This window comes from Natator depressus, chromosome 3 (assembly GCF_965152275.1).
Source record: "Natator depressus isolate rNatDep1 chromosome 3, rNatDep2.hap1, whole genome shotgun sequence".
In the NCBI taxonomy this organism is placed as follows: Eukaryota; Metazoa; Chordata; order Testudines; family Cheloniidae; genus Natator; species Natator depressus.
The window spans coordinates 176,551,502-176,575,868 of record NC_134236.1 but is presented as its reverse complement, the minus strand read 5'-3'; the positions used below and the strand labels follow the sequence as shown (position 1 = coordinate 176,575,868).

General features: G+C 40.5%; 2 protein-coding genes across 5 annotated transcripts in view; one reads left to right on the top strand and one right to left on the bottom strand.

The window, feature by feature from the left end:
- Nucleotides 1-2,183: 2,183 nt before the first annotated feature.
- Nucleotides 2,184-14,517, bottom strand: CRIPT (CXXC repeat containing interactor of PDZ3 domain). 3 transcript variants are annotated; one of them, XM_074949384.1, is made up of 6 exons: nt 14,342-14,517; nt 13,748-13,834; nt 13,070-13,135; nt 11,572-11,626; nt 10,115-10,217; nt 2,184-7,768 (listed from the first exon to the last, which is right to left on the bottom strand). In XM_074949384.1, the coding sequence occupies exons 2-6, from the start codon at nt 13,761-13,763 to the stop codon at nt 7,640-7,642; spliced, it is 369 nt and encodes a 122-aa protein (XP_074805485.1). In that variant the 5' UTR covers nt 13,764-13,834; nt 14,342-14,517; the 3' UTR covers nt 2,184-7,639. The 3 variants fall into 3 exon arrangements, with proteins under 3 accessions (XP_074805485.1, XP_074805486.1, XP_074805487.1); XM_074949385.1 differs by lacking the exon at nt 14,342-14,517 and adding an exon at nt 13,966-14,064; XM_074949386.1 differs by lacking the exon at nt 14,342-14,517 and having other exon boundaries at nt 2,185-7,766; nt 10,114-10,217; nt 13,748-13,902.
- PIGF (phosphatidylinositol glycan anchor biosynthesis class F) overlaps nt 13,977-24,367 on the top strand; it is a 47,447-nt gene continuing 37,056 nt past the window's right edge. For both annotated transcript variants that reach the window (XM_074949382.1, XM_074949381.1), the window contains exons 1-4: nt 13,977-14,110; nt 15,442-15,692; nt 17,847-17,938; nt 19,074-19,190. In XM_074949382.1, coding sequence (XP_074805483.1) covers nt 15,465-15,692; nt 17,847-17,938; nt 19,074-19,190 — 437 coding nt within the window. In that variant the 5' untranslated portion in view covers nt 13,977-14,110; nt 15,442-15,464. The remainder of the gene's footprint in view (nt 14,111-15,441; nt 15,693-17,846; nt 17,939-19,073; nt 19,191-24,367) is intronic.

The window sequence follows — 24,367 nt, the reverse complement described above, 5'->3', positions numbered from 1 at the left end:
GGGGGGAAAGAGCAGTAGAAACTTACCAAGAGTAGAACAAAAGAAGCCAGGTGACCAGGAGGAGTTTAAATAGAGAACCACACACAAACAGGAAGTGTAGAGTGGGAGAGACCAAAGTCACACAAGCTTGGTAAGGAACCCCAGCAGGGAGAGGTCATCCAGCATGCAGCACCCTCACAGTAGGGTTACTACCCTTGAAATATAAAAAAACTGGGCACTCCCCACCCCAAGGCAAGCCGGCTGCAACCCCAAACCCCAACCACAAGGCAACTCCGCCCTTCAACAGCCACTTATAGTATCTAGAGAGATAAGCACATATATAGATAAGATTGAGAACATCATTTTCTTACCTTGGTCGTGTTTTTCCAAGATGCTGTGTTTGTGTCCATCTTCACTGAGATTATTTCTTCCCAAACTGCATTGATTCTATATTTTAACTATATACTTAAACGTGAATGTTTTGGAACTTTATATGTAAAGAAAATCCATTGAGTCTATTTCTTGAACTTGTATTTGCCGTTTGATTTTGCCGTTTCCAGCTATTTCTTATTTTAACGTCAACATCGTAGCATCTGTAGCTGGACACAGAAGCTTTTAACATTAGCTATTTCGGTGAATTGTGATAATAATGCAAATCTTTAGACCCACATAAAAAAAACCCTGGCAGATTAAATTATTTTTCTGGCAACTGGCAAATACATAAAGAAAACTGACCAGGCCAGTCAAATTCTGGCCAGATGGTAACCCTACCTCACAGGGCGTCCTGACTGCTTTCCTGAGCCCAGATGGGCCCAAGGACTCTGAACAACTCAAATGACTCGGACTGCCACTCAGAGAAGGTCCTAAAGTGATGAGGAAACTGGGTCACAGATGTGGTTATTGTTTTGTCTGATTCTGTCTGACTTTCACTGGTTGAGTACATAGGTCTCAGTCAGCACACACACACTTTGCACAAATTCACTACTGCATGCCCCCTGAAAGACCTGAATTATGAATCAGAAGATACACATCTTTTGGGTGGAGTTCTGGGAAAGGGGTGTGTTTAAGTAACTGGGATATCTTGGGGGTCAGTGCTGATCATGGGGCATAGGGCAGCTGGGCTGAGGATCCCATTTCCAAGAAGTGGTACCAGAGTGACTGACAGTGCCCAAAGAGCGTGCCAGCTCGGTCAAGAGAGGAACCAGTGCTGCAACCTGCTGAGGCTCCAGAAGTTCACATACCTCAGGGGATCCAGATCAAAGAGGCTTTGATTCCTCTCACAGTGGTCCTAGTGGGTGAGCAGGAGGGGTTGCTCACTACGATCTGGAACACCTTCCTTCAGTTTGGTGGTAGTATTTTAAACAGGGGTTTTAGGAGCCCTCGCCAGCACATCACTGCACCCTGCCCTCCACATGGAGGTGTTAACAATGAATGCAGATTCTCTCTGGTGGCCTTCACCAGTCATGAAGAACGTGAGTGCACCTCACATATACTTGGCAGCAACTCTCTAAGTACACCTCAAGCTCCAGGCAGCAAAAGTAGGTGAAAAACAAATCAGCCAGTACAGATGGGGCGTTTCTTGCCTCTCATGCTGATATTACTACGACATACGTGGTCAGGCTGTTCCAAACCCTATTGGACCTCACTCTGAAATAAATTTATGGTTCGTCACAAGCAGAAACACTTGGTTCTGTTACTGGGAGATGGCAGTCTGTTTAATCAGATGGTCCACAGACTGGGCCAGTTCTGATGACTGAGATTGCAAAGATACTATTGCTCCTCAGGAATTCTGTTTGCATTCTCTACAGCCATATTATGCCAAATGCAGAAATTCTGCAATCATATTCAGAGTGAGTTCTCTGCCATCCACCTTTCAGTTTTTCTCCCTGCTATTTCCTCTGTAAACCCCTGCTAGGACAATAGAGAGAATGGAGGTACCCAGATGCCATTGAGCCAATGCTCATAAACAACAGATGGTTATAGCAATCTAGGCCACTAGCACTGACACCTAATTAGGGCTGTCGATTAATCACACTGTTAAACAATAGAATACCAACTGAAATTTATTAAATATTTTTGATGTTTTTCTACATTTTCACATATATTGTATTCTGTGTTGTAATCAAAATAATATATACTTTGATTTCAGATTACAAATATTTGCACTATAAAAAAAAGAAATAGTATTTTTAAGTCACCTAATACAAGGACTATAGTGCAATCTCTTTACCATGAAAGTTGAACTTACAAATGTAGAATTATGTACAAAAATAACTGCACTCAAAAATAAAACAATGTAAAATTTTAGAGCCTGCAAGTCCACTCAGTCCTATCTCTTGTTCAGCCAATCGCTCAGACAAACAAGTTTATCACATTTACCGCAGATAATGCTGTCCTCTTCTTATTTACAATGTCACCAGAAAGTGAGCACAGGCATTTGCATGGCACTTTTGTAGCCAGCACTGCAAGGTATTTGCATAATTCATACTCATACATATGTAAATACACAAAAACACAAACATTATCTCCCCACATGTCTTTTGAGGGTTATTTATTTTGCAGGATGTTTAACCCTTTCTAGCCATGCGTCACAACAGTATAAATCCAGTTTAATTCTTTCATGTGATTAGAATTACTCGGTTTGCAAGTCCAACTCCTAACACTGAGCAATCATATGTGTAATCAGATCTCATCAGCACACTGAACAGGACACATTCAGGAACATAGCAATAATATAAATACACCTTTTAACCTGGGGAGAACACAGAAAATAAGAATTACTAGATTTGGAAAAGGTACAGCCTGTAACAGGCATGTGAGCCTGAACAGACTAACTGAACAATCTGTTTTCAGACAGAAAACTGGAAATGAGCATCCTATAATCTCCTCTTGCTGTAGGAGCGTAATGTCTCTTAACATCATTGATTTTATCTCATCAAGGTAAAAGATCCCCATTTATGCTATGTGAAAGAGTTGACTCACTGCAGCATATGTCCCCTCATAGCTGGCGGATGTCGTAGCTTTTTCCACTCTAACACCCCCTGCTGACAGTCACTCCAGTCCTGTAGAGTTTTCTTCTCACAACTCAGCCTTCTGGCCAGGTCACATTTTAATCCCACCCCTCTGGGGTGGGAAAAGCACACCTAAAAGTCCAAAAAAACAACCCAAAAGATCCTTCTGCCCCTTTCTGGTCTATTCCTCAGCCCATCCTTGAGGCTCTATCTTCAGCCTCACTCTGGGCTCAATAGTCCTTGTATGCCTTCCTCAGGACTGATAGGGGAACCCAGTTTCATCCTCACCTCTGGTCCCAGGGACCCTGCTTTCAGATGCACTACTGTATCCCCGGGCCACTTCCTATCTCTGAGTCCCTCATGGGGCTTCTCCACTCATTCTAGTCTCTCTTCTAGTTCACAGGTCTTTGGCTTCTCCATAGGTCCTGCCAACTCCTGCTCTCTCTTGAGTGGAACACAAACCCTCAGGACTCTCTCTCATCCTTGCCCCCTTTCCAAGGCCTTCATAGGGATTCCATCCCTAAAGCCTTCTTCCATCAGCTTTCCCCAGAGAGGGAAATCCTCTTTACTGGGTCTCTTTCTTGGATTTCACCTGTAGCATTCACTGATTTCTTTTATGAAGACCCACCTCCCCTCCAGCTGGATCTAACAACAAATCAAGACTGACAAATCCTCTAGGTGCAGCAAAGCGGGCTGAGATATCAGACTCCTGTTAATCCTTCATTCACCTATGCAGGGCAGATACTGCATCACATCCTAGTTTTCAGAATATGCCACTTTAGGTTCTGCTCTAACAATGGACAGAGAAAACATACATTTCCTGACATATAAGATTTTTTTTTCAAGTTAGAGACTTACGTGCTGGAGTTGGTTACACAGAAAGATCTTTCCTTATCTACTGTTAGCCCAAACTTTTACACGGGTGAAGCTTTTGACTAGGGTGTGAAATGGGAGACATTTTGCATGTTACCCAATTAAAGAGATGCAACCTAGGTGTCTTAATGGACTTGATTTTACACTGTTCTTCCATTGGGCTCCATTTTCTTCTGGTGTAAATCAGCAGAGCTCCACTGAATTTAATAACCATGCCTTTACCAGACTCTCCCTAAAACAGGGAGACAGAAGATCCAAGACTGCTTCCAAAGAAAGTCAAGGCATGGCTTGGCAGAAGCAAAGGAAGAAATTAAGGTATTTAAAGAAATTATTGTGCCTGTAATGATCTTGTAAATACCAGTTTTTTCCAATTACTTTTTGATGATACATCAGCTCTGTGCAGAAAAGGCAAACAGAAGTTTTAAAACTGTCATATTAGAGCACTTACACAGGTTTTGGCCTGGTAGTTTCCACAGGAGTAGAAACACACCTCAGGAGGTAGAAGTAGTGTATTTCAACCAGTGACTGCTGGCTGACCATAGCAATGTTACTGTCACTTCCCTACCTGGGATAGAAAGGAACATGACATGTTTTCCATCACTTATTTCTTTAGGTCTTTGCCAAGACACAGCACCACTACTACAGCCATCACCATGGACTCTTTCTACTGGGAGTATGAAATGTGGCAGTGGCAGATACTGCTGCTCTGAGGGATATATTCAAACTACCATACAGGAGTTAGTAACAGGCACCACTCTGAAGCACTAGGCCAGCCCTCTTCATTATCCAACTGTGTAGCTGCACAGAGCTCTACTCCTGTGGGGAAACCACCCCCACCACAAAAGACTTACTTGAGGTCACTGTCAAGACATACGATACACACTCCTGTTATATTCCATCCGAAAAGCTGACACTTTCATTTCCCTTCTTCTCTATCCCCTTCATTAAAAGGAGTTCTTTAATCCCTGGCCTGGTTGCCAAACCCTTCCCCTGAAACTGTTCTATACTGAATACTGACAACCAGCAGGGGCTTATATCAATACAGCACCCCACAAAACCTGCATCCAGCTCTGCTGCAGCAGGGCAATTGGAGAAGGCGGGCTGCAAACAGACTGGCTTGCCACACCTAATGTTTTCTTCATAGCTCAGTTTTTTCCACCTCCCATCAGGAAATATCACCACCAACAGTTCACAGTATTTCTTGGGTGAATCATGAAGTTGTTTCAGTAATAGTTGTGACAACAAGAGAAAAATTAAACTCAATACAGCTATTCACAGAATGAAACAAATGAGTGATAGCTGAAGGGAGTTGCAAATCAAGCAAAAAGGGATAGTGGTAGCAAGGGAAGGGACCCTGTGATGGGGTGATGTTAGCCACCATAATTTGAGGCCACTGGAAGCCAGCCACTTAGAACACCCCTGGCACTGGGTGTAGAGAGTAGGAGTGACTGAGGTAGTCTGGGTTTGGAAGGGTAGAAGGGATCACTTGCATCTGTATGAAGCCTGATGAGCTAATGTGGTAATTATCTCGCCAGCTGGACAGTGCTGAGAAGAAAGCAGGCAGTATAAAAGGCTGAAACAGGGAGCAGAAAGGGGCTCCATATAACTGCTGGGATGTACCTAGAATATAAACAATAATAAAGATGCTTGGTGGAAGTGCCCTGGTGGACTGTGTGTGCTGCTTAATTCACAAGGAAGGCTTACCAGCCAGGGTTTCCAGGAGCTGAAAGGGGAACCCATACGCCGACCCTTAGAAAAAAATATAGGTTTAAAATATTCACATATTACATATAAGGAAACAAAAACAAGTCCTTGTGTAGCTGTACATGGTGCATATGATACTCTCAGTGCTTAAGTGATACTTCAGTGGGAGGAGAAAGGAGGATTCTAAAGACTTAAAATCCCTACAAGTTCTGGTAGCTTTGGAAGAGCATTCTCTTGACTTAGGCTGCTACAAACAGTTAACAGTCCTTTAGCTCAGGATAGTTGTAGTACTTTTATTAATATTTCTTGCACCTGATGGAGAATACCAAGCACTGCTACAGGCTGGGGACCAACTGGCTAAGCGGCAATTCTGCAGAAAAGGACTTGGGGATTACAATGGATGAGAAGCTGGATATGAATCAACAGTGTGCCCTTGTTGCCCAGAAAGCTAATGGTATATTGGGCTGCATTAGTAGGAGCATTGCCAGCAGATCGAGGGAAGTGATTATTCCCCTCAGTGAGGCCACATGTGGAGTATCAGGTCCAGTTTTGAGCCCCCCACTACAGAAAGGATGTGGACAAACTGGAGAGAGTCTGGCGGAGGGCAACAAAAATTATTAGAGGGCTATGGCACACGACTTACGAGGAGAGGCTGAGGGAACTGGGCTTATTTAGTCTGCAGAAGAGAAGAGTGAGGGGGGATTTGATAGCAGCCTTCAACTACCTGAAGCGGGGTTCCAAAGAGGATGAAGCTAGGCTGTTCTCAGTGGTGGCAGATGACAGAACAAGGAGCAATGGTCTCAAGTTGCAGTGGGGAAGGGTCTAGGTTGGATATTAGGAAAAACTAGTTCACTAGGAGGGTGGGGAAGCGTTGGAATGGGTTACCTAGGGAGCTGGTGGAATCTCCATCCTTAGAGGTTTTTAAGGCCCGGCTTGACAAAGCCCTGGCTGGGATGATTTAGTTGGGGTTGGTCCTGCTTTGAGCCGGTGGTTGGACTAGATGACCTCCTGAGGTCTCTTCCAACCCTAATTTTCTATGATTAGCCACATAGTAAGGAACAGCACCAGATAAAGTTCAGTATGCTCACCTTTACAATCACCACTACTTCTAGGTTCTCTCTCTCTCTCTCTCTCAAATAAGCACCCTCCTTCCCAGGAAGGTGGATGTACAGCTTCAGTCCCTCCTACTCAGTTTGTGAAGGTCACTTTTCATAGTTCTACTGAAGCACTTATACTAGCACAGCTTTCAAGAACCTTAGTTCCAAAATAGATGTTTAAGATCACACTCCAACTACAGTAGGACATGAAGAATATCAGGGGATTAGCATTAAGATTCATTTTATTGTGTTGAGCAAGCGGACATCCCTGTGAAAAATGGCTGTAATAACTAATCTCACAGAGGAGACTTGATAAGATATTTCTAAAGCATTCCGCTATCTTCAGCCGCAAAGGTAACATTAACTGAAGTAAATTGGTAGTTATTAATTTAAATTAGTAACATGTTGGGTTTATTTTTTATTTAGTATTCAAATCATTTGTTGTAATTTGACCAATGTTACTCCAGTTAGTAAACCAATGAAAAGTCTCAACAAGAGTGAAGTGTTGTTTATATCTACACACCAACATTCCTCAGTGCAGGACAAAACTGTAACCATTCATTTTTGAATGTGGAAAATTACAAATACATCAAGTTATCAGAAAATAAAGTAAACTGAAACTGAACAGGAACAATAACTTTAATGAGTTGACATGATCTCATATTTTAAGCATTTACAAAATGTTTACACTATTACGTAAGTGGTAGAGTCAAAACCTAACAGTGGACTAGCAGGAATACAAAGTCTGAGAATCTATGAGCTATGATGGTGGTGGTTTTGATCTGAACACTTAGTAGACATCTCATTGCAATTCAGGACTATATCAATATGTGTAAAACCATTATTTTTAAACATCGGTAAGTTTAGTGCCAAAATAATAAAAGTCAGTTCTCTTAGACTTCTGGTCAAACGTGTCTTTCAGTTTTTCCTTCAGACACATATTACTCTCGAATAATATTCACAAGCTATTTTAGATTAGAAGTTAAACTGTATAAAGATTTTCAGAAACAAGTGCATAAAATCCTCACTCAACATAATTAGACAGATGTTTGTTTGTAGTTCTTGGTATCCAAGACTTTTTTCCCACACATTGAGCAGATGCCTAAAAATGAAGAATAAGGTGTACAAGTCATATTGAGGGTTTTTTGGATAAATTTCTTTTCAATGATTTTCATGGCTGTGAGTCTTTATAAAGAGTGTCTCTTCCAAAAAGTTGTCAAACAGGAAAAGTTGACGGATGAGTAGAATGAGCTCTCATTCTCAAGTTGTTTGTGTGCTCTCTTGATTTTTATCAGAAATGGCAAATCATGCAGTAGTGATATTATGGCTGCTAAAGCAGTTTATGTCTCAATGATACAGCTACACTATGGGTAAATAACTAACAAACATATATAACTAATATAATTCGGGCTGTCAAACAATTAAAAATAATTGCAATTAATCACGCAATTAAAAAAGTCTCACCATTAATCGCAGTTTTAATTGCACTATTAAATCATAGAAAACCAATTTAAATTTATTATAAATATTTTTGGTTGTTTCTCTCCATTTTCAAATATACTGATTTAAATTACAACACAGAATACAAAATGTACAGTGCTCACTTTACATTATTTTTTATTACAAATATTTGCACTATAAAAAGATATACAAAAGAATTAGTATTTTTCAATTCACCTCATACAAGTATTGTAGTGCCTATAAGTCGAAGCATGAAGGGTCATACCAACGTTTAGCATATCTGGCATGTAAATACCTTGCAACGCCAGCTACAACAGTGTCATGCAAACACCTGTTCTCACTTATTTGTCTAAGTGATTGGCTGAACAAGAAGTAGGACTGAGTGGATTTGTAAGCTCTAAAGTTTTCCAGTTTTCTTTTTGAGTGCAGTTATGTAAAAAAAAAAAAAAATTCTATATTTGTAAATTGCACTTTCACAATAAAAAGATTGCACCACAGTACTTTTATCAGGTGAATTGAAATATACTATTTTTTGTTTATTTTTTTTGCAAATAATTGTAATAAAAATATAGAGTGAACACTGTACACTTTATATTCTGTGCTGTAATTGAAATCAATATATTTGAAAATGTAGAACACATCCAAAAATATTTATAATACATTTAAATTGGTATTCTATTATTGCTTAACAGTGTGATTAAAACTGTGATTAATCATTACTTTTTTTTTAATCTAGCTAATTTGTTTTGCGTTAATCACTTGCAAAACTGCGATTAATTGACAGCCTTAAATATAATTAAAGGTCTGCTATAAACCAATAAAAGCTAGGAAGTTTAGAGTCAGGAATGGAGTATCAATTCACCCCTGTGTGTGCCAAGCTCAACGGTATGGAAACACTATTGTATATACCATAATGGATGCATTGCAATAGTCTGCTTCTTTGTGTTGCTGATTTGATCTTTAACTTTTACTTCTAAAAACAATGAGGAGTCCTTGTGGCACCTTAGAGACTAATAGATTTATTTAGACTCTAAGGTGCCACAAGGACTCCTCGTTGTTTTTGCTGATACAGACTAACAGGGCTACCACTCTAAAACCTTTTACTTCTCAGTTTCAGCTTAGTGCAAGCTTCATTTACAATGGACCAAGTACTTGTATAACTGGGCCAATAAGTCTCCTTCAGTAAAATTTGCATTATCCTTCTACTGGCAGTGGCATATGGTTGCTCCATTTGATTGCCACAAATTGCAGCTGGGTTCATGGGAAGTCAGAGTCAGCCACAAAGACAACCATTGACATATGCACTCTTCAAGAACCACCATCGCTCAATTCTCTCACAAACTGGGTATCCCTCTCTTCCTTTTGTGCCACACAGCCAGAATCAGAGGCCTTGTGAGGCTTGTATGATATAGGAACCTAAAGATCATTTCTTTTGGTGTGAGACTATTAAATATAAAGTAAAATTTGAGACTATATGGGAAAACTGCAGCAAAGGCGTAACAAGAGCCAATGGTTGGAAATTGAAGCTGGACAAATTCAGACTGGAAATAAGGTGTACATTTCTAACATCAAGGTTAATTAACCATTGGTACACTTTAACAATGGACATGGTGGGTTCTCCTTCACTGGGAATTTTTAAATTAATACTACATATATGCTCTGGGGAAGTTGGGGGTGGAAGTTTATGACCTGCATTATATACGAGGTCAAACTAGATGATCATTATGGTCCCTTCTTGGCCTTGGAATCCACAAATCTATAAATTAATTTTAAACACAATCACATTATTTTATATTAAGAGAGAGTTCATGCAGTTGCTCAGCAACAGCAACCTTCAATAACAATTTTCCATAAACCTACCAAGGTAAGTTTGAATTATTCTTCAGCTCTACTATTTCTGATGCCTAAAATTAAAACAAGTGGAGTTCCATTTGTGCACTAAATTCAAGCTGGATGGGGAAGGAAAAGTCATGCTACATAAATCTCACCTTTTTTATAAGCACATCCCTGGCAGTAGTGAGACCCTGGCTGATGAACAGAACTCTTACAAATCCGGCATATTGCAAATTTGTTCTTCCCATAAGGATCAAATCTAGGATGAAAAAATAAAATATTCCATACATTAGATGTTCATGTAAAAGCCATAGGAGAAAGTACTCTCATCTGCCTCATCATGATAATTGCAAAATCACTGAACTTACAGTGGCTATAAACAGACAATGTAGAGAAACTATGGCCTAGGAGAGAGACATTCAAAGAGTCCTAAGGCCAAATATGGCATATGGAAGCTAATAATATGGCCCACTGCACACCCCTGCAGCGTGTAGACAAAGCTGATCAAATGTAAGTCTTTATTTGTAAACTATTAATGATAGAATATTTTGCACTTCCATACCTTTCACCTAATGGTCTCTAAGCACTCTGCAAAAAGGGAATTAAGCCTCAACACTCCTGTGAGGCCAACAACTATCACACTATTTTACAAGTAGATAAACAGGCACTCGGAGGTTTCTCAGTTACTTATGGTCTCACAGGAAGTCTTGTCAGAGACAATAACACAGGGGTGGGCAAACTGTGGCCCGCGAGCCATGTGACCATGCCACTCGGCCCCGCTCCCGCTGAGGCGCTGGGTTGGGGCCGCACCATGCGGCTCGGCCCGGCTCCGGCCAGGGCCGCACCATGCGGCTCCCAGAAGATGCGGCATGGCCCTCTCTGGCTCCTACGCACTCCAAAGATCCTCCTCCCATTCTCCAAACCCCTCGATCCCAGCCCGGAGCACCCTCCTGAATCCCAAATCTCTCATCCCCAGCCCCATCCCAAAGCCTGCACCTACAGCTGGAACCTGCACCCCTTCCCACACCCGATCCCCCTCCTGCCCTCCAAACCCCTTGGTCCCAGCCCAGAGCACCCTCCTACACCCCAAACTCCTCATCCCCAGCCCCAACCCAGAGCCCGCACCCCCTTCCACACCCCAACCCCAATTTTGTGAGCATTCATGGCCCGTCATAAATTTCTATTCCCCGATATGGCCCTCGGGCCAAAAAGTTTGCTCATCCCTGCAATAACAGAACCCAGATCTCCCAATTCCTCAACAATATCAAACCCTTCCTCACCAAATCTAAAATAAGACAACTAGGCAGATATATGAAAGTTTAGGGTGGACTTAAACATTGCAATGTTTGGGCAGTTGTATTGCTATGTTCTCCCTAGAACACAGCAATACAAGACAAGTCTGAAGATGCATACGTTTGTTTACAAATATTTATAGCACCATAATATTGCACGGTCTTTGCCTCAGATAGCTTGTGTTCTGTCAGACAAATACAATGAGAATTGTATATCAGTTTTAAAAATTACTCAGAAATACATGAAAAAAGTTTTGTCCCAGTAAAAACTTTATAAGATCTTTATTCTTATCTGAGTAAAGTTAAAATTGCAATACTAACCTTGCCTTCTTTGAAGTCAGTGCCTTATTTTCATTTAGTTTTCGTCCGCCACTTTCTTTATAGAGGAAAGATAAACCAATGTACTGACTAATATCAAAGTCATTTGTAAAAAGCTTATTTAATAAATTAAAAACAAGAGACATACCCATATGCCCCTCCCAGGCTTGATCAAATAAGGGGGAAAAGTTCATTCAAAACAAGAGCCCAGGAACGTCATAAGTCTTGAAAGTCCAATAGAACCCACATTGAGTTCTCATATTACTACTACTATACCAGTGGTTCTCAAACTTTTGTACTGGTGACCCCTTTCACATAGCAAGCCTCTGAGTGCCACCGCCTTTACAAATTAAAAACACTTTTTAATATATTTAACACCATTATAAACGCTGGAGGCAAAGCGGAGTTTGGGGTGGAGGCTCACGGCTCGTGACCCCCCCATATAATAACCTCGCAACCCCCGAGGGGTCCCGACCCCCAGTTTGAGAACCCCTGTACTATCCACTAAATGTAGCAGAAGTGCAATATATTATAAATAATGAAAAGTTATCTAAAGGACATGAACAGTTGTGACTAACGTAAGACGCAGTTCAATCAGCTTGCTTGGAGACACTGTATTAAAACATAACTCTTAGAGAATGCATACTCAATATTTTGTACATTTACAGGAACTTCCATCAGAGAATCTCTACAAACTATAATTTGGTCTCAATATATGAATTCTCATTTCCACTGTACAGTTAATTTGATACAGGTTTTGGTCAAGGGGAAAAATGGGTAAAGGTCTGGGTCCTTTTCCTATTGTCTTCAAAGAATTGGTATGTAAAGCTCCAGGTGGGTGGACTACTGCACTGCACAATTGAGGCCTTAGTTATTTGTCCAATATTAGACAGAAAGTCCATGGCAGAGCTGGAAATGGAACCGAGGGTTTCTAACTCCTAGTTCTGTGCCTTAACCACCAGGGAGTCCTTTCCTTTCTCTCTTCCTCCCAAAAGGATGAGCAGTCATATTTAATTACACTCCAATACCCCATTTTAAATCTACTGTTTGTTAGTTTGGTGTTCAGGTTCCATTTAGCTACTAAATATGTAACAGTTCAATATAAAATAAGTGTTTTTAAAATAAATTTAATACTCATAAATACCCAAGAATAACCAAGTGAAATACTGATCAGGAAGATTAGCCTGAAGGTGGGTGCAAAGTAAAATGTTGAGGGTGAGTAGACTAGAGCAAATAAATGGGTGGAAAAAATGAATATAGGGTACTCCAAGGATTAAGATGCAGACAACAGGTCCTCTTAGTCCATGCTTACACGCGTCATTATTTCGTACTGCGATATAGTACAAACACATACAGCACCACAGAAGATCAAAGTAGTTACATTCCCAATAGACTGAATTATCATGGGAAAGAATCTGACTAAAGTGAAGGACAGTTATCTACTGACATCTAATAAGAGCATAAATTCATCCTCAATTCAGTAACTCTTCAAATGCAATACCTGTAGTGTTTCTTGCTCCATCCTTCCATGTGTCAGGTGTAATTACAGTGCCAAGTTTCTTCTCACCTATAACAGAACATACAGCGGGGGGGGACTAGACCCAGTTTCCATTAAGGCCTCTAAGCAAATGCTGCTTATTACTACAAATGTCATAAAATATGTATTTCTGGAGTCAGTGGTCAGCAAGCTCCTGATCGGAGGCCAGGCTGTGCTTGGCCTTTATAGGTTCCCTTGGTGAGAGATGCCAGTTCACCCACAGAAGCAATGACACAGGTTCAAGCCATGGGGCAACAGCTGGGACAGCCAAGAAGCGGTGGGGCAAACATCGAGTGGGCGCCATGCAGCAAGGGCTCCACACAAACCTGGGCAGCTCAGCCCATAGCTATGCCCGCCTCGGTGCCCACCTACCAGCCGGGGAAGGAGGGTGGGGGAGATGAGGCCCAGCCCGAAAAGGGAGACCTGCCCCCGCGGGCCCACCACTTGCCCAGAGGGCAGGGGCGGGGCCTGAGAACGGACCGCGGAGAGGCCGCTGGGCCCCTCTCGCTAACGGGGGAGGGGCCGCAGGCCAGTGTCGTGGGTTAGCCCCTGGGCGGGGATTCAGCGCAGGCTCCCGGGGGAGTCTCAATCCCGGCGCCGGGAAGGGGTGCGGCGTGGGGGAGGCTGCCCCAGGGGACTCACACTTCTCGCAGACCATGCTGAGCCAGAATCGCGCGCCAGGCTCCGCCGCCGCCGCCGCCGCCGGCCAGCCGCAGGGAGGCAGGAGCTCTGAAAACGTAAACAAACCGTCACTGCCGGCTCTCCGCTTCCGGCCTCCGCCTCGGCCTGCCCCCCCACCGGACCCAGCCTATCGGTTTGCCCAAATCACATAGCCAGTTATCCTGATTGGTTATCACCACCTGTCAATCTCAGCCCTTGTGTCCTCTGCAACGCGCCCGGCGCGGCTACCTACGCAGAGACTAAAGCGAAGGGGCAGGTGAGCCCCATGACCTCTGACCTCGCGTTCGGTGTAGCCCCGCCCACTGCCTCATGGATGTGACTCAGGTAAGAGGAAGATGGTCTTACCTCCATCCCTCTCCCGCGGGGCTGCGCCTCCCGTTGCCTCCCCCTTCTCCTGCCGGCTGCTCCCCCCCCCCCCGCAGGCTGTGCTTCCCGATGCCTTCCCCCACTGCCTCCCCCCTCCCGCCGGCTGCTTCCCCCCCGCCGCAGGCTGCTCCTCCCGCTGCTTCCCTCACTGCCTCTCTCCCCGCCGCAGGGCCTCCCGCCGCTCCTCACCAAATTCGGGGATGAATGCTGGTCACGTGCTGGTTGAGGGAGGTTGAACATAGGCTAGGAAGCAGACAGGTCATGACATTTTGCCTCTCTGCAAATTGCCCGATGGCACAAAGCCTGTGGTGCAGACTGTCACTGCCTGGGGATGCAAACATCAGCATGGCCCATGCATCAGATGTTGTAGCAGGAAACATTATCGCAATCCGTTGCCAATGGCAGGTTGCAAAGAATGGTACAGAATAATATTGAGCAGGAACCCTTCCCCCTCCCCAGTGTATCTTACAAGACTGTGTAATTGTTTTGTCTTGCCCAACAAAATCAGGATTCCCCATATCTCTGAGAAAATCACAAGAGGGTGGGCTGAAGAGTTAGCTTCTTGAATTTCTTTTTGCTTGTATGTAGTAAGGGTTAAAACTTAGTTATTTGAATGCCCTACCTCCAAACAGTTACAAATTTAGGTTGAATAGAAGTGGATAGTTAAGGTTGAAAATAGCACCTGTTCTTTAAAGAGTTTCCATCAATTTAGAATTTTATATATATTTTTCAGCGTTCCCATGTTTTAACACTTCAAACTATGAAAGCAGTTATTTTTTCAAATCTGCTTTTCGTTTTTTGTGCTGTTTGTTTACTTTTTGTTTACTCTGTGTGCTTTTGTTCACATGGAGAATGAAAATGCTCAGTTTCATATTTGTTTATGTGTATTTTCTCTTTGTGCTCAACCATGGGAACCGGTATTTCACAATGTTGTTGTAAATACTTCAGAGGAATGTTCTATATAAAAAAGTCATCAAAATGTTCCTATTAGTTGTCTCAAAATCAAATTAATCAGCAGTGAATCAGCATCATCTAGTGTATGTGAGTATTCAGTTCAGCCAGCTTTTGAACCACTGGGTAGCCAATTTTCAAGTATTTTATTGCTGGCTTTTTTATTCTGAAACTTTTTTGGAATGAAACATCATGATTGCTCCTAAACTGAGTTTTCTGGTTTAGAGCAACACATAATTTATCTTGCTATGCATTCCAACCAGGAAAAATAATATTTTTTTCCTCCCTCTCAAGCTTTTCAGTAATTAACTACAATAATGTTATTTGCTTTATTGTAGGTGGATAGTCACGATAGAACACCATGAAAGATACAGAAATAAAGAGACTGCTGTCTGCCCACATTGTCTGTGTATTTTCCATTATCCTAACAATTGTTGTTCCACCTTTCTTCTTGGAGAACTTCTCAGTTTTGGGAACACACCTTATCTGGTTGTGCATCTGTTCTATTTGTGTAACAACTGTAAATATAATCTTGTATATAGTACTTAAACCAAATCCATCTTCTAAGAGAATTTCATTTGCTCACAAGGTAAGACTCTGTATAGTTAACTTGATGCTAGTAGCTTTGAGGGAGGATTGACTGTCTTTTTACTGAAGGAATCAACTAGGAAAGTGAAAGGACAAAATACGTTAAAGTGCTTGGTTGTCAAATCTTGGCCTTTGTAAATGAGCTGAGTAAGTGTGTATTATCTTTTAAAATGAGTTTTCCAGTATTTTCATCAATGTTAAACATTCTCTTCTACTCAAGTTTTCAGGAGGGAGTATTTCTGTACTCACACTACTAGACCCCACTCCCCTCCCAGAGTCAGGTAGAGGACCCAGGAGTCCTGATACTGGCAACTCCACTCCAACTGGGATCTTTCTACCTCTGACACTGTCAGCAAACCCAGGGGTCCTTGCTAAGATATGTCTTAGTGTGTTTTCAAGAACTGGTGGTTTATAGTCTAAGACAATGATCTCCCAATAAGCTCCACTCTGGCAGAAGTCCGTCGGACTCTTATGAATGCAGAGGTCTATATAGACACAGGTCACTGCAGGATTAGGGCCTAAACCAGCATTATGGAGAGGTTTGTTCTCCTCTGCAGTTAATAGTTGTTAAGACATAGCAATAATTTGATAAAGAAAAACAGTAAAATCTTGAAAGTGTTTTTTTAAAAAAAAAAAATTAAACCCATGGAAATTTAAATGAACGTAAAGTGTAGCAAAATTAATTGGGAAAGTATTGGAATGGATAGTTAAGGTCACTTGAACAACCAAACCAGCTCCCACAGGCACTGCAATTTTATAAAAGACACTATAATACTATATTTTGCAAGTGAGGTATTGGGAATGTGAACACAAAAGAAATTAATTTTAGCATGGGGGTCTGGACCAGTACCCAGCAAGCCCAGGATTGGGGAAGCACAAAAGCATCTTCACATCACCTTTCTTCTGCACCTCAGTTGCTGAGCCAAGGGGTTAGACCACTGTTACTAAGAATTTGGTGATGTTCAAATAGCTTGACAAGCCAAATAGCTTGAAAGCAATAATTTTGCACACAGTGTGTGAGGTGACATTGATTTATTTGATAAGGGGCAAAATGATACAAAAAATATTTAAAAAAACCTTTTTAAGGATTTGTAACTTGAAAAAAAAAAACTTAACTTTACAAGGAACATGAAACTTAACTAATGTTGGAAGTTTCCTTTGTGACTTGATTTGAATAGAACCACTCAGATTTGGGTGGTGCTTCTTTAATCAAAACTGCTCATCAGACTCCTACAGAAGAAAAACAGGTAACAAATGAGTACCATATAAACTGGTAGAAAATTAATGATGTATTTTAAAAAATATTATGTACATCAGCTGTTCTCAAACTGTGGGTCGGAACCCCAAAGTGGGTCATGACCGCATTTTAATGGGGTTGCCAGGGATGGCTTAGACTTGCTGAGGCCCAGGTGGCAGGGCTCAGGTTACAGGCCCCCTGCCTGGTGTTGAAGCTCTTGGGCTTTGGCTTTGCCACCCCATCCCCTGGGGTGGTGAGGCTTGGGTGGGCTCTGGCTTCGGTCCCCGCTCCTGGGGTCCTGTAGTAATTTTTCTTTTCAGAGGGGGTCGCGGTCCAATGAAGTTTGAGAACCCCTATTACAGGATTGTAGAAAGTTAGATAGTCATTTCTGAAAGTGGCACTGTCATGTTGAAATCTAGTCAGTTTTAAAATGTAGTTGGAGTCAAATATAGTTTTATATACTATGATGTCTCGGAGTCTCTCTGCCAATTTTTAAAATATTTTGTTTATTTTCTAATCTTCCTTAGTACTTTGTGGAAGATGCATTCCAATAAAAGAAGCATACAACACAAGTACTGTCAAAGGTGCACGGGAAACAAACTGGGAAACATTTTTCTTCATGTTATCCTTCTCGGTTATAGTAATTGTAGGTGTTGTTTGTAATAGTAGTACAGTAGGTAAAACACATAAAACTGAAGTGTGATTTTTATTTTTAAAACACTAAACACAGGAAAACTTTTATATTAAATTATTAGTTTCAACCATAGCCCAATGTAATAATTTGAATGGCATGTTTCCAAGGTAGGCATAGTGGAACACTGTTGATAAAATGAAGAATGTATATTGCTTAATGTACTATTTATAGAGCATTATCCTGATATTTAGTGGTGGGTTTTTTTTTTTTTTTTTTTTTTTTAGGTAACCAGATTTCTAAAATGCTGTGTGTTCTTCTTCATCTCATGTATACTGTTTCATGGAATTATCATTCTTTATGGAGCACCACTAATAGAGTAAGTCTGAAAACCCTATCTTCACCTAAAAGCTTTAAAGCTCCTTACAAATATTGGTTAAAAGGCTTTGGATTAAGTCCTGGCCCAAATGAAGTCAATGGCAATCCCATCGATTTCAGTAGAAGCAGGACCTCACCCATTGTCTGTATATATTTTGAGGCAGGCACTAGTAGGAATTAAAAATAGACAACTGACCGCTTGCCTTTTAGTATATGTTCATTCTGTTTTATAATCTACATGGAACAGTGATCAAGAAAAAAAACAGCATGGGAAAGTTGCAGTACACTAGAACCTCAAAGTTACAAACACCTCGGGAATGGAGGTTGTTCATAACCCTGAACAAAATGTTATGGTGGTTCTTTCAAAAGTTTACAACCGAACATTGACTTAATACAGCTTTGAAGCTTTACTATGCAGAAGAAAAAGGCTGCTTTTAACCATCTTAATTTAAATGAAACAAGCACAGAAACAGTTTCTTTACCGTGTCAACTTTTTTTTTAAGCGTTCCCTTAATTTTTTTAGTAATTTACGTTAAATACAGTTCTGCATTTTGCTTTTTTAGAGGGGTGACTTGTCAGTTCGTAACTCTGGTGTTCGTAACTGAGGTTCTACTATAGTTGTATAAATGTCCCACGTCCTTCTCTCTCTTCCTATCGTATTAGCATTTGGGATGTAAGTTATAGGGGGAAACTTGCTTTGCATCTATCATGGCTGCTATTTGAAAGTGGTATTGAGATGCTGAGTAATTACATCATCATGCAGGTAAAGCTCATTATCTGCTTCCACAGTCAAACAAGAAAGATGAAAGATTTGGGAAAGTAAAAAATCAGTGGATACTTTTGAACTAAAGTGACTATCCATACAAATTACCAATGTGTCTGTTAAAGTTGTACAGGACCCAAATATTTCAGATGAATTACTACATTTTTTAGTTTGTTTAGCAGATATGGGGCTATCTGGGGATATTGTATTCCTTTCCCTTTATTCCTAAAGGCTGAACAGAAGAAACTTATCTTGCTAGATTAGCTTTAAGAAGGTGTACACATTTTCTAATGGAGCTGGCATTTTTAAAAAAACTTTAGACTCATTGCTCTTAACATAAAATTAACTAAAAAAGTTTGTCCCTCCTTTATAGGTCAGTGCTTGAGACATTTCTGTTTGCAGTACTCCTATCTACATTTACTACTTTACACTGCTTGTGTATGCTGGGACCAAACATTCAAGCATGGATAAGGGTGTTTAGTAAAAACGGGTAAGTTTTCATTTTCCTCCTTTTCTAACAATATAAACAGATATGACTGCAATAAAAACAACGAGGAGTCCAGTGGCACCTTAAAGACTAACAGATTTATTTGGGCATAAGCTTTCGTGGGTGAAAAACCCACTTCTTCAGATGCATAGAGTGAAAATTACAGAAACAGGCATAAATATATATTGGCACATGAAGAGAAGGGATTTACCTTACAAGTGGAGAACCAGTGTTGAAGGCCAATTCAGTCAGGGTGGATGTGGTCTAGTCCCAATAATTGATGAGGAGGTGTCAACACCAAGAGAGGGAAAATTGCTTTTGTAGTGAGCCAGCCACTCCCAGTCCCTATTCAAGCCCAACTTGATAGTGTTAAGTTTGCAAATGAATTGTAGCTCTGCAGTTTCTCTTTTGAAGTCTGTTTTTGAAGACTTTTTGTTGCAGAATGGCTACTTTTAAATTTGTTATTGAGTGTCCAGGGAGATTGAAGTGTTCTCCTACTGGCTTTTGTATGTTACCATTCCTGATGTTTGATTTGTGTCCATTTATCCTTTTACGTAGAGACTGTCCATCTGGCTGATGTACATGGCAAAGGGGCATCTATATCACATTAGTATATCTATATCACATTAGTAGATGTGCAGGCGAATGAACCCCTGATGGTGTGGTTGGGTCCTATGATGGTGTCGCTAGAGTAGATATGGGGATAGAGAAGGCAATGGGGTTTGTTACAGGGATTGGTTCCTGGGTTAGTGTTTCTGTGGTGTGGTGTGTAGTTGCTGGTGAGTATTTGCTTCAGGTTGGGGGGCTGTCTGTAGGCGAGGATTGGCCGGCCTCCCAAGGCCTGTGAGAGTGGGGGGTCATTTTCCAGGATAAGTTGTAGATCGTTGATGATGCACTGAATAGGTTTTAGCTGGGGGCTGTACGTGATGGCCAGTGGTGTTCTGTTATTTTCCTTGTTGGACCTGTCCTGTAGTAGGTGATTTCTGGGTACCCATCTCACTCTGTCAGTCAGTTTGCTCACTTCCCCATGTGGGTATTGTAGTTTTAAGAATGCTTGATAGAGATCTTGTAGGTATTTGTCTCTGTCTGAGGGATTGGAGCAAATGCGGTTATATCTTAGGGCTTGGCTGTAGACAATGGATTTTGTGATGTGTCCTGGATGGAAGCTGGAGGCATGTAGGTAAGTACAACGGTCAGTAGGTTTCCGGTATAGGGTGGACTTCAGTCTCCCTGGACACTCAATAACAGATTTAAAAGTAGCCATTCTTCAACAAAAAAACTTCAGATACGGACGTCAAAGAGAAACTGCAGAACTAGAATTCATTTGCAAACTTAACACCATCAAGTTGGGCTTGAATAGGGACTGGGAGTGGCTGGCTCGCTACAAAAGCAATGTCCCCTCTCTCGGTGTTGACACCACCTCATCAATTATTGGGAGTGGACCACATCCACCCTGACTGAATTGGCCTTCAACATTGGTTCTCCACTTGTAAGGTAACTCCCTTCTCTTCATGTGCCAATATATATATTTATGCCCGTATCTGTAATTTTCACTCCACGCATCTGAAGAAGTGGGTTTTTTACCCACGAAAGCTTATGCCCAATTAAATCTGTTAGTCTTTAAGGTGCCACCGGACACCTCGTTATTTTTGTGAATACAGACTAACACGGTTACCCCTCTGATACATGATTGCAGGAAGCAACATGTCCTGGAGTCTTTTATAAAGAAGATAGGGCTTTCTGAATGAATGTACAAGGTCATTATTCTTAGAGTCAAACTTATCACATCCATAATTTAGGGTTGTCATTGTTTCCCTGATGAAACATCTCCGTGGTACAGTTGATTGGTGAGCTAGCTTTTCGTTTTGTTTCTGGCCTCCAGGGTTCAAAATCTAGTTTCACACGTCTTTAAAATAGTTTGATTCTAAGTGGACATTTGTCCACAGTGCAAAATCATTACACAATTTGCATGATCATCACCCTTTATAGAAGAGACTCATGACTGAATTCGATGGAATAATCTTGCACATTTCCTCACTTGATAAATGTTGAAGTTACACAACTTTAAAATGACACTTCTCACCACCTGCTTCCAAGGAATTATAACTTAACTGTGGGAAAAAATGTAATTGACCTTAAACAGAAATTTGATGCACATGATCTTTGGTATGAATATTGGAAAAAAACAATTTAAAGAAATCTGTTTTCATTGTAGGAAAACTCAAATGTTCTGGTGCCATTATTTAAACTAATTATGAAAATAACATCAGCTTTGTTGCATAATGAGATGCTGTAGATCATTACATTGGCCTGTATTGAGGACAGAGTCCATTTTGATTCAGTTTAAAGACACACAACCCACCAGCCCCCTCCCAGATAACCAATAATTTAAATTAGAAGATGGAGACATTGAAGTTTAAAAACTGTAAACATGATAGTAGTAATTCTATACACACAGATTTTTATTATGTATATCATAATATAGGTCCATAAGGCTGAAGTCTGATCACACTTGTGTTTACGTTTAAGTGAATCACTATTGACTTAAGTGGAGTTACGTCTGATTTATACCAAAGTAGAGAAGATCAAAATTAAGTATACTGTGTGTAATAGTCACATGTAACAACCTTTATATTAATATTAGCATATAAGCTGTGCGTGGGCTTTGGTAGTCATTAACCATCCTATTCGGGTCAGTTGCATAGGGCATTTTCTCCTTTCACTCTAAAGAGTAGATAGGGAAACAGAAATTAAACCTCTGAAAGATTTAATTAAAGTTTTTTTTTGAATATTTTTAGTCAAAATAAAGTAAGACTAAGTACTAAAATGTTGTCAATCCACCCCATTGTACTGGGAGGTTTTAGCTCGCTAAACTGTAGGTGAGTTTGTGACACACATTCTACAATGATTTCCTCTGTTCTGCTAGGTTAGATTTCAGCTTTAACTCAGTTCCATTCCTTTTTAGGATTCAGTTTAGCTTTTTAATGTTGTTTTGAACATTAGTTATTTGTATGGCTGTATTATGCTGTAGGAGGCAGGCTTGTCCCTTCATCTCTCTCTTTCAGTCTCACAACATTTTAAAGTAAAATACATGTTTCATTCAACATAATGCAGCTGATTTGACTCTTATGGGTGCAAATCCATTACAAAGAACTACTGTAGTAATCTTGTAGTCATGTAGTATCTCAATGGTTCTCCTTTCCAGAAATTAATTCCTTAGTTTGTAATTTATTAACTGGAACTATGCTCGCAGGAGTGAGGTGGAAGTCAAGGGGACATGAGCTGAGGAAGGGGTTGCTTGTGGGTGCGGTGTGTTCCCAGGTTGATTTACTGGGTTTACCATGTGGAGTGAGGAGTGGGTAATTCGATGGTGAGGGAGAATAGACGGTTGAATAGTGTGGGAGGACAGGGGATGCTTTTGCCTTAAGTTTTAGTATGTTGAGTTGTGGGGGAGGGGAAAGGGAAAGAATTTTGTACATACTAGGAATGTATTTTAGAACAGGAGAGCTAATCTTTTCATTGAGTTCATTGTATCATGCCCTAAATTACTATGTGACCTTATTTTTGTAACCCTCATCCACCTATGTGTTTTTTAAAAATCAATAAACCAAGTTCTGTAGAAGGTGCATGTGTTTGTAATGAAAATTCAATAGAATATTAATTATAGCAATGACAGAAAAAAGCTTGACATTAGAAAGCTATTAAAGTCTAGCTTTATGAATACAAATATCTAGCCTGGAAAGGGTTAGAGTTGTGTTATGCATTCATAATGCCAAATTATTCACGTTGTGAAATCTTTCCACGATTTTCGTGTCTCCTAAAATAAAGATCCGGCTGTGAATATCTTTTCGCATAACTATTGTAACATGTTCAGTATGCCCCACCATAGGGCTGAAAAGTAGTCCACTTGAAAGGCCCTATCATTGTTTATACCTGCCTCTGGAAACTTCCACTACATATATCTGACGAAGTGGGTATTCACCCATGAAAGCTTATGCTCCAATACATCTGTTAGTCTATAAGATGCCACAGGACTCTTTGCTACTTATCACATGTAACTCTTTATATCATATTGGTATAGTTACAGATGAGTCAGTCCCTTAATTCTTGCATATTTGAACCTGATCCTGCAAGATTTGTAATGTTTCTTTGAGTGCTTAGCACCCTCAATTCCCATAAGTATTGCTTGCAGAGGCATTCACCACTTCGCAAGATCACTTGTGAATTAAGTTATTACAACATCAGTTTTTAATTTAATGTGTTTCTCCTTTTAAAAGAATGTTTGCCCTATGTAATGACTTACATCATTTTTGAAGCCACATAAATCAGATCTGTGTATTATAAAATAATAAAAATTGCTTCAGAATTTTCCATTATGCAGAATTTTCCATTGGGTAGTGCACAGAGAAGAGTTGTGGACATAATGTTCTCAAATAAAAATGTGACATTGAATTGTAATTGTCAAATCTACAGTTTAAAATTGTGGGGAAAAAACGTGTTAGTTTACTTTTCTAGTATTGGATTAAATATTGTGCTAACACTGAGATGTTCCAATTCTTGAAGTATCAATTTATGTTCAATTTTAATAGTATACATATGCATGTATCTTTTGAGATATGCAAATAAGTTACTGTATTTTACTTCATGGCATCCTGTGCCAAATTTTAAGTAAACCCTAATCTGGGCTCCAGTTTTCTCTAATTCTGCATCCATAGAGTAGGTTGCCTAAGCCAGTTGCTTCTGGATTCGGTGTGTAGTGTGACAACTAGTATGGCAACTACTGTCACCAAGCTAATCACATGCTATCACAAGCTGATAGTGGGAAAGAAAAACTGTAAAAAGGTCATCAGCATTAAAGGAGGTGGGAAACTGCTATTTAAAAGGCTTTTCAGTAATTTTTGGCTCAAATAGCAACCTGAGTAAAAGACTTTAGAAATCAGCTAGCAATTGCTGATTTTTACGGCTCCTGTTTGTGTTTTTGTTTCAAGCCACTAGTCTGAATGATTGTGTTGAAACTCCCTAGCTGGCATTAGTTGCATTGTTAACATCTGATACTGTACTATAGAAAATGAGTAGAGAGAGATTTGATTTTATTTGGTGTTGATTCTGAAAACAGACTTATTTAGTTTCCTGTAAGATGTAACTTAATTATTCAGTTATATGCTGTGATATGTTCTTGA

What these genes read in the sequence shown, in the direction of transcription:
- CRIPT (XM_074949384.1), bottom strand. An exon ending in TGGAGCAAGAAACACTACAG is followed by an intron (nt 11,627 to 13,069) that starts GTATTGCATTTG and finishes TCCTCTATAAAG; the next exon opens with AAAGTGGCGGACGAAAACTA. An exon ending in CTGACTTCAAAGAAGGCAAG is followed by an intron (nt 10,218 to 11,571) that starts GTTAGTATTGCA and finishes TTTTCATCCTAG; the next exon opens with ATTTGATCCTTATGGGAAGA.